This window comes from Bos mutus, chromosome 20 (genome assembly GCF_027580195.1).
Source record: "Bos mutus isolate GX-2022 chromosome 20, NWIPB_WYAK_1.1, whole genome shotgun sequence".
Lineage (NCBI taxonomy): Eukaryota > Metazoa > Chordata > Mammalia > Artiodactyla > Bovidae > Bos > Bos mutus.
In genome coordinates this window covers 37,056,224-37,071,747 of record NC_091636.1, presented here as the reverse complement: position 1 = coordinate 37,071,747, position 15,524 = coordinate 37,056,224, and the positions used below count along the sequence as shown (strand labels likewise).

At 32.4% G+C, this 15,524-nt stretch overlaps 1 protein-coding gene across 3 annotated transcripts in view; it reads left to right on the top strand.

Moving 5' to 3' along the window:
• The window catches only part of NIPBL (NIPBL cohesin loading factor), a 206,014-nt gene that overhangs the window by 145,635 nt on the left and 44,855 nt on the right, over positions 1-15,524 (top strand). For all 3 annotated transcript variants that reach the window (XM_070357633.1, XM_014481879.2, XM_070357631.1), the window contains 11 exons: positions 1,150-1,236; positions 3,542-3,773; positions 4,611-4,762; positions 5,324-5,404; positions 5,847-5,947; positions 7,308-7,446; positions 10,241-10,323; positions 10,913-11,045; positions 12,038-12,181; positions 14,307-14,396; positions 15,234-15,448. In XM_070357633.1, the coding sequence (XP_070213734.1) occupies positions 1,150-1,236; positions 3,542-3,773; positions 4,611-4,762; positions 5,324-5,404; positions 5,847-5,947; positions 7,308-7,446; positions 10,241-10,323; positions 10,913-11,045; positions 12,038-12,181; positions 14,307-14,396; positions 15,234-15,448 (1,457 nt within the window). The remainder of the gene's footprint in view (positions 1-1,149; positions 1,237-3,541; positions 3,774-4,610; positions 4,763-5,323; positions 5,405-5,846; positions 5,948-7,307; positions 7,447-10,240; positions 10,324-10,912; positions 11,046-12,037; positions 12,182-14,306; positions 14,397-15,233; positions 15,449-15,524) is intronic.

The following is a 15,524-nucleotide window of genomic DNA, read 5'->3' as shown; positions in this document are numbered from 1 at the left end:
ATGTCTTGACTATTATAAATAATGCTACAGTAAAAATGGGAATGCATATATTTTACGAAGTTAGTGCTTTTGTTTTCTTCAGATACGTACCTAGAGGTGGAATCACTTGATTATGACAGATTGGTTTTTTACTTTTTTAAGGACCCTCTATACTGGTTTTCCATAGTGGCAGCACCAATTCACATTCCCACTGAGAGTGCCAAAAGTTTTATGAGTTAGGATTTTAAAGCTATACAGACATTTCACATGATTACCCAAGAATTAATGTACTATTGGTTCACATTGATATTACTATGTGCAGTGAGGAATATATTGATTTCTTTTGTATATACAAATATGGCATCAGTTTTCCGAAATGCCAATGCCCCCTTTAGGTTTTATGTCATAAGTCCTATAGTGTTTCTATTTCAAAATATGTAGTGTTTCTGTTTCAAAAAAGTGCATTTACTGAGTATTTTCAAAGCATGGATAATTTACCAAAAGTTTCAGTAGTTTAATCTGTTGTGAAATTATCTAAAGCAATATATTTGGGGGAAATTTTTTCTATACACCAGTATAGAAATAATGAAAATATACCTGATGTCACTTTGATCCTCCCATATTACTTTTCTGACTGATTCCATTGAGAGTCCTAGCTACCTGATAGGGATCTAAAAGGAGACTTAGTCAAAGGAATGGGTAATGGTTGCTTCCTGGTAGAACCTCTACAATGACTACTAATTTTTTAAATACAGAAAACATTATTTGTAAGAAATTAAATAGGTGTTTTTAAAAATAAAAAATCAACAAAGGAAATATTTAGAGAGAGTGTGTGGGTGCCTCTGCGATCATATGCATGTTCAGTGTCACTTTCACAGAGCAGAGGGCCAGAACAAATGCAGTCTTAACTAGCTATATGGTGAGATTTGCCTTAGAAACGTACATATGTGCCCATTCCGTTTGCTGTTCTTTCAAAAATAAGTAAGTAATTCTCTACATAATTCAGATCTGAGTGGAGGAGCTAAGTGAGAAAATTTTATTTTTCCACTCTGTGAGCGAATGTTAATGCTGTATAATCCATAAGCTAAGGGGAATAATTGTACAGAATATTTCTTGAGTAATTTATTATGTTTACCAATGATTGATAAAAGAATTTTTGCTTCTGTTCAGCTTTCCACTGACAAAACTGTGAAAGTCCTAAATATCTTGGAAAAGAATATTCAAGATGGGTCAAAGCTCTCCACTTTGTTAAATCATGTAAGTTTAAAATCTGTATTGTTAATTTTACTCTATTAAATTATACAGTTTTTCATAAGGAACTTTGATTTATAGGGAAAATTCCAAATTTTATTAATTTGAACTTGTTGCCACTATTTACTAGTTCACATTTAGCCTTGCAGTTAGAATTTAATAGAACATTAAAATTAATGTTACACATTATCAGTTGACAGCTTTGATATAAATAAATATGATGACAGATGTAAATTCATTCAGTTCAAAGGATCATTCTTTAATCTTACATTATGCTCTTCCTTTTGTAAGTGGATGAGTCTTTAAAATGTCTTTTCATTTATAAAATGTTGGTAGGAAGTAATTATTTTTCTTGACCTTCCCTTGAGAACTAAATAGTTGGAAACCATATGGTGATTTCTTAATGTATTCTAAAATATTGATCCTTATGTGTTATTTTTATATCTAGCTCAAATGTTTGTTGGAGGGATGTTTCTTCAATTAATTCATGTAACCTGCTTAACAGTGTCTGGTACATTGTAAGTTCTCAATAAATGTTAACTGCAGCTGTCATTACATTTTAGTGTGCTTTATCAAAAGCGGTAGCAACATGGTATAATAATGGTTTATATAAACCAGGGTCTGCGTTTCTAACCTTTATAGCAGACTTTCAAAACCGTATGTGCATTTGAATTGATCCTGGTGTCTCTTTAACAATTAATAAATTCAAACACTAATGCTTATAGGAATTTAATGTAAAAGATAAGAATTTGGGAATATTTTGAGTGAATGAAATTTATTTTTAAATGACTGATAATAAAAATAGTATATTATAGAAAATTTTTGAAACAGAAAAAGGTCCAATTTTCATCCAACGAGAAGCACTGGTAGCAAGTATTATTGATAGATAATACTTCCATTCTCATATATACATACATAGTATATATGTTTAGCACATGAACTGGATTATATCTCAGAAAGGAAGTGTTCTTGATGTTTTCAAAAGGCACAGGAGTGCTAAGTGATTTACATGGAATTTAGAAAAGTAATCTCAGTTGGTATTTCTGTGGTTTATTAAATATATCCGTGTTTTTCCAATGCCCTTTTAAAATAATTCTTGAATCATATAAACCTAAGGGATTAGAGAAACTATAGTGACAGTATATTGGTTGGCCAGAAAGTTTGTTCGGGTTTTCCCATACAATATTACAAAAACCCAAACAAACCTTTGGGCCAACCCAATACTACATCTTTAGTCTTAAAAGGGGTGTGTGTGTGTGTGTGTGTGTGTGTGTTTAATATTTTAGCAAGAAACTGTGGTAAATAGCAAGAATCTAGAGTTCAAAGTTCTGGAGAACTCGCTGAGTCGCTTTTAATGAAATTATTTTTATTCCTGAAAACCTTAGCACTTTTTAGTGTGTTGCTTTTAAGCCTTAATGTTTGACATGAGTGATGAACCTCCGTAACTGACTATTCCAAATAAAAGTTTCAATATCAAAGAAAAGTTATTTTGTGTTACTTTTTTAGTGGATGTATAAGTAGTAAAATGAAAGAAAGCTAGAGATGGAGTTTTTTGGCCTTAGTATAAAAGCCCTGCTCTGCTTTACATATATTATGCTTTTAGCATGCATATGAAAATATTCCTAGAATATAAAGTCGATATCTTATAACTAAGGATGTGATAGAAGGATTTTCACTTTAAAAGTAAGATTAAAGTCACTTTTTCCCAATTGTAATGCATATTGCTGATGTATAAATTAAAACGTAGTCTATCAGTTGTTGAGTTATCTATTTTAGAAAATAAAATATGTTTTTAGTAGTCTGCATAGTCACCACTTTTTAATCTCAGTTTCAAAAATACAGTGTTGTTGAAAAATAGATATTAGAAATGATTGAGTCAGTAACATTTTACTTACTTTTAAAATAAGTCTATCACAGAAGATAAACATAACTAAAACTTTGTTATTAGGATGTCACTTAATGGTGAAATTAGAAAGTAGAGTACATTATGTTTCAAAACATTAACACAAAAATCATACCTAACATAATATAAGTATTTGTACTTCATTCCTGATATTCTTTAAATAGACACACATCAAAACTCTTACCAAGTTTTCCACCGTGCGTGCTCAGTCACTCAGTTATGTCCGACTCTGCAACCCCATGGCATTTTCCAGGCAAGAATATTGAAGTGGGTTGCCATTTCCTACTCTAGGGAATCTTCCCGACACAGAGTTTTACAGGGAAGGTCAAATATATTATAATATTTAAAAAATATTTTAACCTATAAATGTGTTTATTTCAGTTTCATTAACAGTGTGTTGTTTTACAGAATAATGATACTGAAGAAGAAGAAAGGTTATGGAGAGACCTTATTATGGAGAGAGTGACAAAATCAGCAGATGCCTGTCTTACAACTATAAACATCATGACATCCCCTAACATGCCAAAAGCTGTATATATTGAGGATGTAATCGAAAGAGTTATACAGTACACTAAATTTCATTTGCAGAATACACTTTATCCTCAGTATGATCCTGTTTACAGATTAGATCCTCATGGAGGTTGGTTTGCCCTTTTATACTGATAATTTTTTAGTTTAATATCAAAATTACCTGTAATATAATTTTGCCATGTTGGATGGGTCAGAATGCAGTGACTTCAAATGGCACCAAAATTACTAGATTATAAAATTGTAATAAACACTGCCCTTCATTTGACTGGAATATAGAAATTTTTCAGTCTGGTACTTGTTCAGTTATAATTTCTTTAGCAACTGTTTACATATAATAACAAGTAATTTTACTTATCTGGCAATCTTAGATAATGTTAATATTCACTTCTGGTTCTATTTAGCACTTCACCCTAATTTTGCCTAAAATATTATCTACAAAATGGGTTGATTAAAAATGTATATTCTTAGCAGTTATCCTTCAATAAAAAATAAATTAATTAAAAAATGTATATTCTTTCTCTTACTGATAATCTTTACAAATGAGTCAAGTATATTAACATGTTTACATTTGAAGAGAGGAGGGCAAACTTGAATCATGAATATCCTAAATTAATTATCTGTAGTTTAATTATTGCAAGTTGATTTAAGGGGAATATCATCTTACTATCCTGCTCCAGTCAATGGAAAAAAAAAATGAAATAAATTTATACTTAAGATACAAGAATTTAATAGCCATTGAAAATCTGTTCTAACAGTGTCGACTTTCTGAGTATTCCGTAGAGAATAATTTTCTCTTCAATAAATAAATAGCTTTGTTTGCCAAGTTATATTTTTATATAGGGAAGAAAAAAAAGATGTGTTCTTTTAATTCAGGAAGCAGTTTCATTGCTATAACAGATTATTAAAAGTTGACATAAGCCTTGTTTTGATTTTTTTTTAATTTTAGGAGGCTTACTAAGTTCAAAGGCAAAACGGGCTAAATGTTCTACCCATAAGCAGAGAGTAATAGTAATGCTTTATAATAAAGTTTGTGACATTGTTAGCAGCTTATCAGAACTACTAGAAATACAACTTCTAACAGACACAACAATCCTTCAGGTAAGTTTTTTTCAAGCATTTTCCATATTTCTAGATCAAATAATTTAAGGATAAAGGACCTAATTGGGTTCAGTTTAACCTTGAGCACTCAATAATAATACCAGCACTACGTTAATTTTTTTCATTCTGAGTATATTATATCTAAATGGAAGAAGTAAAAGTGTAGGGAAGTTTTAAAAAGAACCACTTGGGGCAGAAGAAAGGTAAATGTAGTGTAAATTCTAAAATCTAAATTATTTGAAAGTTATTATTTCCTTTAAAATATGTTAGGATATTTCTTCCAGAATAGTGAATTATGTTTTGTTTTTTTGCATTCCTGTGATATTTATCAGTCTAAAAGTTGGTAATTAGAGGAATGGCATCTGTGAAGGAAGGTACGTACCAATTTTCTCGAGGATGAAAGGGAACAAAGGGAAAACTAGATGTCGATTGATGAGGGAAAAGAAAATGCTCTCTCATTGTTTTTCAGTAAGTTTTTTAGTGTTTTGGGATTTAGTAAGGTAGAATGTTACTGAAATCTATTACAGATGTATCCTATCGTTACTCTCTGTGTCTGTGCAGGTATCTTCAATGGGAATAACACCATTTTTTGTGGAAAATGTCAGTGAACTACAATTGTGTGCCATTAAATTAGTTACTGCAGTAAGTATAATCAGTACACATTTTTAGTTATCCCCCAGAAAAATAATATTGATATCGTTCAATACAAATTTGCAAAAACTAATGCAGATTTGAGTTTTCCACGAGGGCTATTTTATGCCTTAGATTTTAAACACTTCTAAGTATTTAAAAATATTTAATAATTTCTTAATAAAATCAGGTATTTTAAATCATTTAAATCTTGTCTTACTTTCCATACCTAAAATACCATATTCCTCTGCATGAAACTAGTATACTATGACTTCTATAAGAATGTTACAATTAATGATAGAAAGGTTGAGTAAATTAAGTCATTACTGTTGAAGTTGTTGAAAACATTTTCATTCTAAATGGCAGATTAGGTTTTTATCACATAGTATAGTATCATTTTTGTTTGTTTTCGAATAATTATAACTTAAGTTGAAATCTTATAATTGCTAAATAGGTATTCTCAAGATATGAAAAACATAGGCAGTTAATTTTGGAAGAAATTTTTACTTCACTTGCAAGATTACCTACCAGCAAGAGGAGCTTAAGGAACTTCAGGTAACTAATATAGCAAACACCAAGTTTATGATGAAGAACCCCATTATACTGTAGCCATCATATATTTATTCTTTATCATTTCTGACTTTTGTTTTAATCATCGAATAAAAGGCAGTTCTGTGTCAGAACAGCATGAAGAATAGCTTAAATGTGTGAAATAACAATACACTCTTGAGAGACTTAAAGGCTCAGTGATTGTCAAGTATAAAGATCTTTGGCAGGGAATTTCAGTCTTGGCATAATTGACATATTGAGCCAGATAATACTTTGCAGTGCTGGCCTGTACATTGTAAGATGCTTAGCAGCATCCTTGGCCCCCGCCTACTAGATAACCAAAAGAAATGTACGCTTTCCAATTATGATCACCAAAATTTTCACTAGACACGGGCAAAGGTCCCCTGAAGGGCAGAGTCATCCCTGTTTAAGAACCATTGGTCTGTGAGAAGAGCAGTAGGAAATACGGCTCCAAAGCGTCAGAGGCAGTTCAGGGATTTTACAAGGCTTATTAAGGAACTTGAACTTAATCTTTTATACAGTAGTAAGTCATTATATAATATTTTTTTAAGAGAGCTGAAAAATTGCTCTAATGGCAATATAGACAATAGACATGAGTTTAAATTACTAAGCACAGAGTAAGAAATGTTATCCACTATTGTTAGCAATATTGCCTTTGTTGGCATAGATCATCATCATAATTTCCATGACTATCATAATATTCCTGGGTGATTAAATGTGTTGACCTAGCATATAGGGTTATATTTAGATTGCTTTGAAGGTTGTCTTCTATAAAATAATTGTTTTTATCTTACTTTTTTTGGACCACTTGTGTTTTGATTAACATCTATTGTCTACTAAAACCTGAAGAAAAGCTACCAATATATAAAGGAATACTCTTTTAAACGAAAAGATTTAAAATCTGGTTTTTTACATTCTGTGTCACAGACCTCATACTCTTAACGTATGATCAAGAACTGACTATGGAGCAGATTTTAATAATAAAAGAAATATCAGAATGCCTCGGCATTGTGAAATCTTGAAGATTTGTCATTTTAAAAATCACTTTGAAAAATATTTGATGTTTTACATTACAGTTTTCAATCTGCAGTACATATAAAGTATAGAATTTTATATACTGCATTTTTCCTGTGATTATTTTAATGATCTATACATAGACATTTAGTTGGTATTTTTCCTAACTTCCCCAAAATAATTAACTTAAGGTCACTGTTATAAGCACTAAGGATAATACCTAGAAATTTTGGTAAATAAAGCATCCTGAAAGTTGCAGATCATAAGTAACATGTAAAATGAAATTCTCTTCATATGCTGTATGATTAAAATATTTTCTTCTCCTTTAAAGGTTAAATAGTAGTGATATGGATGGAGAGCCTATGTATATTCAGATGGTTACAGCACTGGTTTTACAACTAATTCAGTGTGTAGTACACTTACCATCATCAGAGAAGGACTCTAATTCAGAAGAGGACTCAAATAAAAAAGTAAGGAATCATTTGTAAGTTTTAGAACTGTTTGCTTTTGTAGGAAGAAGTACCTGTATTCTCTGCCATTCTTATAAAACTGAAGGTGTTAATTAGGGTTTTGTGACTGGGCTTTCAGATCCTTGTCGAGCATTAGACTAAGTTTTAGGAGACTTGAGTTCTAGTATACACCATTCATGAAACATACAAATTGTTTTAATCTTGTTTCTTTATAAAATGGGAATGATAATACCTAACAAGCCTACTATTACAAATTGTAAGGTTCAAGTAAGACACTGAATTTGAAAATGAATATTATAGTATGCAGTATCTATAGTCACATGTAACAAATAATTTTAATGTAATTAATGTTTAATTCATGCTGAAAATGAATTTATGCCTTCTCTATTGAGTAACTTGGGGGCTCCCCTGGTGGCTCAACAGTAGAGAATTCACCTGCCAATTCTTGAGTTCAGAAGATCCCTTAGAGAAGGAAACGGCAACCCACTCAGTATTCTTGCTTGGGAAATTCCATGGACAGATGAGCCTGGCAGCCTACAGTCCATGGGGTCGTAAAAGGGTCAGATACAACTTAGAGACTAAACAACAACAATTTGAGTAACTTACAGCTATGATTTGCTTTTGGTTTTGTAGCTTTTACCCATCAACACTTAACATTTTGCCAGGTTCTATAGTTTTACCTCCAAAAAATTCGAAAGAGGTTTAATTTTATTTCTTTATTATAATCAGAAAGGTGCAAAGTATAAAACAAATATCAAAAAGGTTGAGGTCCTATTCTCCGCTTCTTCTAACCTTGTTCTCTTTTCATAGTCTTTCCTTATCATTGTGAATGTTTATCTTCTTTCATTTAGTTATTTATCTGCATATTTGATAAAGTTTTAATTTACATAAATGATATAATGACATTTACAGCAAATTTTTTCACTCACCATTGTTTTTAATATGTGTAGCTAATGCTAGATTCTTTTTGACTTGGGTTAAATACATCATATGTGACACACAACTTGAAGCATAAGTTTCTCTAGGTATACTTAGAAGTAGAATATTAAATCATAATTTACATGCACTTTTAACTTAATGAAACTGGTCAGTTTGCTCTAAAGTGATATTCTAGTTTACATTCATACTTTTTGATTTTTGCCTAGTCTGGTTAGTGTAAAATGATACCATGTTTTATTTCTCATTCTTCTGGTTACTACTGAGTTTTTTTAATGTTTATTTGTGTATCAGGTTTCTACAACTTTGAATTAACTATATACTGATCTTTAAATTTCTAATGATGGAGTTGAATTTTATTTAGTATTATATTCCAGCATTTCATAAACTTTGAACCTGCAAATTTTTTTGAAATTCTTTTTGTATTTTTGATCAATATTGTTCTGACCTAGATCATGATAAACAACCATTGGTATTTCATTTGTTACACACGTTTCTCATTCTTAACATATGTTAAGAATGAAGCATATTGGATGAAGCACAAGCTGGTATCAAGATTACTGGGAGAAATATCAATAACCTCAGATGACACCACCCTAATGGCAGAAAGCAACGAGGAACTAAAGAGTCTCTTGATGAAGGTGAAAAGAGGAGAGTGAAAAAGCTGACTTAAAATTCTCCATTCAAAAAATGAAGATCATGGCATCCCGTCTTGTCATTTCGTGGCAAATAGGTGGGGAAGCAATGGAAACAATGACAGAATTTATTTTCTTGGGCTCCAGAATCACTGTGGATGGTGACTGCAGCCATGAAATTAAAAGACACTTGATCCTTGGAAGAAAAACTATGACGAACCTAGACAGCCTATTAAAAAGCAGAGACACTACTTTGCCAACAAAGGTGCGTCTAGTCAAAGCTATGGTTTTTCCAGTAGTCGTGTATGGATGTGAGAGTTGGATCGTAAAGAAGTCTGAGCTTCAAAGAATTGATACTTTCAAACTGTGAGAAGACTCTTGAGAGTCCCTTGGACTGCAGGGAGATCAAACCAGCTAATCCTAAAGGAAATCAACACTGAATATTAATTGGAAGAACAGGTGCTGAAGCTGAAGCTCCAGTACTTTGGCCACTTGATGCAGAGAGCTGACTGATTGGAAAAGACCCCAATGCTGGGAAAGATTGAAGGCAGGAGGAGAAGGGGACGACAGGATGAGATGGTTGGATGGCATCACTGAGTCAGTGGACATAAGTTTGAACAAACTCCAGGAGCTAGTTAAGGAAATGCAACACTGGCGTGCTGCCTTACATGGAATCACAGAGGCAGACATGACTGAGGGACTGAACAACAACAATGCTAATTGTATCTTCTCTTACATATAAGAGTATAGTTAAAGTTTTAGTATTTTTAAAAATTATTTATTTTATTTTTGGTTGTGCTGGGTCTTCATTGCTGTGAGCAGGTTCTCTGTAGTTGTGAGAGTGCTCGCTACTCTCTAGTCACAGTGCATAGGTTTCTCGTTGCGGTGTCTTCTCTTATTGCAGAGCACAAGCTCAAGGGTGTGCTGGCTTCAGTAGTTGGGATTCATAGGCACAGTAATTGTGACTCCCGGCCTCTATGGTGCCGGCTCTGTACTTGTGGTGCACAGGCTCCGTGGCATGTGGGATCTTTCCAGATCAGGGATTGAACCTGTGTCCCCTACATTGACAGGCAGATTCTTATCCACTGTACCACCAGGGAAGTTCATAAAGTTTTAGTATTTAATTGTATTGCCCTTATAGTCAGTATTAACATGGTAGTAGCAACTGAAATAATTTGTTGGTTATTTCTTATATGTATATCCATTCATTTTTCTCAATCTAGGTTGATCAAGATGTTGTCATTACCAATTCTTATGAAACAGCCATGCGAACAGCCCAAAACTTCCTTTCCATCTTCCTTAAAAAGTGAGTAAAGTTAACATAATCTGATTTTTATTTTCCCCATGGAGAGAATAGTTCATTTCTTTTATGTAAAAGATTAATCGAACTTCCTTCCATAATCTAAACCTGACTATATCTCCCTGACTCCTGATATCCTTATCTTTAAAATGAGGCAGTTGGAATATTATAAAATCTAAAGTTTCATGAACTTTCTTGTGTGTTGAATTCTAGAAGCTAAAGTACAAGATTGAAATTCTTTAATTTTTCATTGAATTTTCGGACATTCTGGTTGAATAGGAAAGTTTAGGGATAGAGGTTTACTTAGTTTTCAGAAGAATTTATAGTAATCTCATGGAAGAACAGTGGTCATTATTTAAAATGTATTATGCTTGCCAGAAAGTAATGTTAATATTAGTCAGTAAATGAATTTCCTGTAATAGGGGGGAAAATGAAATTTGAGAAATAGATTCATTTTAAACCATATTTTATTTAATGTGCTCTGTTACACCTTATTTAGGTATACAAGTTGAGAAACTTAGTTAACAAAATTTCAGTCATATTGGTGAACATGTCACCTAAACTCACAGCTTTTTCATTATTTATCTTTGAACAGATGTGGTAGTAAGCAAGGTGAAGAAGATTACAGACCACTATTTGAAAATTTTGTTCAAGACCTTCTTTCAACAGTCAATAAGCCTGAATGGCCAGCTGCTGAACTACTCCTTAGTTTGTTAGGGAGACTGTTGGTAAGAGTATAGCATTTAAAGATTATTAGATTACTAGAAGACAACATAATGAGGATGTACTCTGATTCACAGATGATGAATTCTTTAAAAATGTGTAAGGAAATACGACCATTGCATCTCTATTTTTGCATGTGCATTACTGTACATAATACTGTCGGTACCTTGTATAAAATTTTGAAATGTTGTGACTTTTGGTGCTTTCATTTCATTACATAAGATAACAGTGCTTTAAAAAACTCCTTTTATTTATTTGAAAGTATTATTAGTTAAAAGCATCTCAACACAGAGTCATGTTATTATAGTTAATTCATTTCAAAGCATGAAACTGATGAATATGAGCTCTGTCATCTTTAAGAGTACTTCTAAAAACATGACACATTTTAGTCCTCATGTAATACCGTATTAGGGAAATAAATACAACGAAATGCTATTGTGGTTTTTATTTTTAAACTGCATTTGGACTCGTGTAGTTGTTACAGAGCTTTGGGGGCCTTACTTTCTGTCAGTTGGAAAATATATTAATACTATTCTGAAGCCAAGATATTTTTTATAGACTTTGAAATTCCAGCCTAAGAAGTTCTTAGTCGGTTATAATCCCATTTTATACAGTTGAGCCTACATTTAAAGAAAGTGACTGTGTTCTTAGGAAGACTTAGTTATAATTTTTTTTTCTTTTTAATGAAAATGTTAAAATTCTGGAAACTCAAAAGGCAATTAATGGGAGTTCCGTGGTGGCCTAGTAGTTAGTATTCTGGGTTTTTACTGCCATGGCCCAGGTTTAGTCAATGGTCAGGGAACTGAGATCCTGCAAGCTGCAAGATGTGGCCAAAAAAATATATCAAAAAATTTTTAAAGGGTAATTACTTTGTGGGACAATATGACGGGGAAAAAATGTTTAAATTTCAAGTAAAACAGCATAGATACGGAATTTATGTAAACTGCTATTAAAAATATTTTAACTTGATTAAGTTAAAATTATTTTTCATATGCAGGTTCATCAGTTCAGTAATAAGTCAACAGAGATGGCTTTAAGAGTGGCATCTCTTGATTACCTTGGAACTGTTGCTGCACGACTGAGGAAAGATGCTGTTACAAGCAAAATGGATCAAGGGTCTATAGAACGAATTTTAAAACAGGTATTGAGATAAAGAATTTACATTATGGGGATAAGTCATAAGTAGTTAAGAACTTTTTAAGGTATTCTTATGTTAGTGTTGCATTTCATTTTGTAGATTCAGAATAAAATCATCTCAAAGTGCCACAGAGAAAATATATACCTTAGAGTGAATTCTGTATAACAGGAACTTTCAAATGATTTATATAATTCTTAGTTGTGTGTGTGAACTTCTGTTATGAATGTATGATACTAGTTTCTATTTGGTTTAACTTTTATTTTAAACTGTGGAGGAGATGATAGTAATACTAAGATAACTTAAGAAAATTGATAGGTAAATGATATGTGTAGGCTCAGTCACTTAGTTGTATCCAACTCTTTGTGACCCCATGGACTGTAGCCCGCCAGGCTGCTCTGTCCATGGGGATTCTCCAGGCACGAATACTGGAGTGGGTTACCATGCCCCCTTCCAGGGGATCTTCCTAAGCCAGGGATCGAACCCAGGTCTCCCACACTATAGGCGGATTCTTTACCGTCTCAGCCACCAAGTAGCGCAGATGATCTGTAATCCAACCATGTAAAGCTTTTTTCATTTTCTTTATACTCTTTTTTATTTTTTTAATGTCCATAACCTTATCCATGCTGGCCGTGACAAATGCCTCTAACTTACAGAAGAGTTTGAAGAATAGCACAAAAAGCTCCCACAAATCTTTCATCCAGATTTCTTTAGTGGTTAGCATTTGCTTTATTATTCTCTTTTAGAATATACATACATATGTGTCTGTATATTCATTTTTATTTTCTTTTGAACCATTTTGAGCAGACAGGATGTCCCCATTACCCTAGAATTTCAAAATATGATTCCCTGGACAAGCAGCACCAACTTTTATATCACCTAGGAACTTGTTAGAAATGCAGATTCTCAGGACTCTCCCTAGAATTACTGAATCAGGTATACACAACTATATTTAAAATGGATAACCAACAAAGTCCCACTGTGTACTATAGAAACTTCTGCTCAGTGTTAATGTGGCAGCCTGTATGGAAGGGTAGTTTGGGCAGAAATGGATACATTTATATGTAGGCTGAGTCCTTTTGCTGTCTCCCTGACCCTGTCACAACACTGTTAATCAGCTATACTCCAATTGAAAATTGAAAATTTAAAAAAGAAAAATCGATATCCCAGATGCAACTAAATAAAAACCATTCTGAATATATCCATTTCACTACACTCTCAGAACATAGGTTATTCTTATCTTTGTTTTCTGCTTACATATAGTCTAAACCATATATTTGGCATTTCACACAGGTAAAACCAGAGTATAAGCTATAGACATGAATGTCAACTCAGAGTTAATTTCCTGCTCTGTATCGTTCTTGAAAGTGCTTCCCTGGTAGCTCAGTGGTAAAATATCTCCCTACCCAGTGCAGGAGCCACAGGTTCGATCCCTAGGTCTAGAAGATTCCCTGGAGAAAGAAATGGCAACTCACTCCAGTATTCTTGCCTGAAAAATCCCATGAACAAAGGAACCTGACAGGCTACAGTTCATGGGGTCTCAAAAGAGTTGGACACAACTTAGCAACTAAACAACAACATTGTTCTTGATAGGACCTAAAGACTCGGTCTCTTTCTGCTTCCAGATCAAATGAACAGCTTAAATATACCTACTGTATATTTGATCTACATGACGTAAAGTATTTTGTATTAATTACAAATAAAAATATTTCCCTTTCAGAATGTTCTTTTTAAATAATATCTCAAAGATACCCATAATACATAATAATACAGGTAACAGTTTCCATTTACTAGATTAGAAGTTTGGAGGTGTCTCTTACCAAATAGAAAACCAGTGTTAGTAGGTTCCTACCTCTGAAGATTTACATACACATTTTTCTAATAATTATGTCAGCTCCCTATGAGCTTCTTTATAAAAAGTTAACATGTAATTCATAAAAGTAACCTGAGCTATCAGTATATAATGTTTTTCAAAAAACAGTATTCTTCTGTTTCTTCCTTTTACTTAACTATACCTATACATTTTTTATCATTTATAAGATTTTTTTCCCTCAGATTTCTGTTTGTGAGTGGATGATTTATTAAAATATATTAGTAATATCTTTGTGTTATGACCTGATTTGTTTTATAGGTTTCAGGAGGGGAAGATGAAATACAGCAATTACAAAAAGCATTGCTTGATTACTTGGATGAAAACACGGAGACTGATCCTTCACTGGTGGTAGGATTCTGTTCCTTATTTTGTAATGTTCACATGTTTATTTCAGATTTGGTCTGAAAGAAAACTGAGAATGTCATGAAGAGGAGAGTAGTATTGGAATATTAATTTTTGAAATAGAAATATGTGGTAGTCAAATTCTGATACAGATATTGTTTCCTAATATTATGTGACTTGGGTAATCCAAAATCTTGCAATGTTTTATCTTTGAGACAAAGATCATTGACCCAGGTAGTGTATGAGATAATCTATTAGCATATAAAAAGTGAATTTTTATAAATGATTAGAATTTTATATGTATATTTTAAATATCCTTAATTCTGTTTTTTTTAAATATATTATATATCCAAATATTAGTAAAATAAGCTTGTATGTAAAATTTATACACTATATTGGGGCACTTTTAATTTTTTTTAATTGATGGGATATGCATCTACAGAAGTTGGAGAATTAAATAAAAATAAAGAGGTTGGAAATAGCTAAAGCTCTTCAGCCAACTACTATAGGTTTTCAGTCTTTGTGGAAAGGAACAGACTCTACAATGATGTATGTCAATTATTTCTCAATAAACTGGAGGGGAAAAAACTCAGGAACAGATTATACATGTACCTCAGTGTTAATATAGTTCAGTAATAATTGGTTGTATATTTCTTGAAGAAATAAGGTAAAATTTTGAAAGTAACTATAGTCTTCTACCTTCAGCATTTTATCCATGTGTTCTAAACTCTTCTTTTTAAAGTAAACCTTGATAATTGTGTTTCTGATTGTAAACACTTTGTCAGTAGGTTGGAAATTTTGTTACTAATTTCATCAAACTCAAGTCTTAAAATTTCTTTCCAGTTTTCTCGTAAATTCTATATTGCCCAGTGGTTCCGTGATACAACACTGGAAACAGAAAAAGCAATGAAATCACAAAAAGATGAAGAATCATCTGAAGGATCACATCATGCAAAGGAAGTTGAGACAACTGGTCAAATTATGCATCGAGCTGAAAACCGGAAGAAGTTTCTTAGAAGCATTATCAAAACCACACCTTCTCAGTTCAGCACATTAAAGTAAGATCCAAAAACAAAAGATCCAGTGTTTTCAGTTGTCTCTTTGATATCTATTTACCTACTTTACAAAAAAATT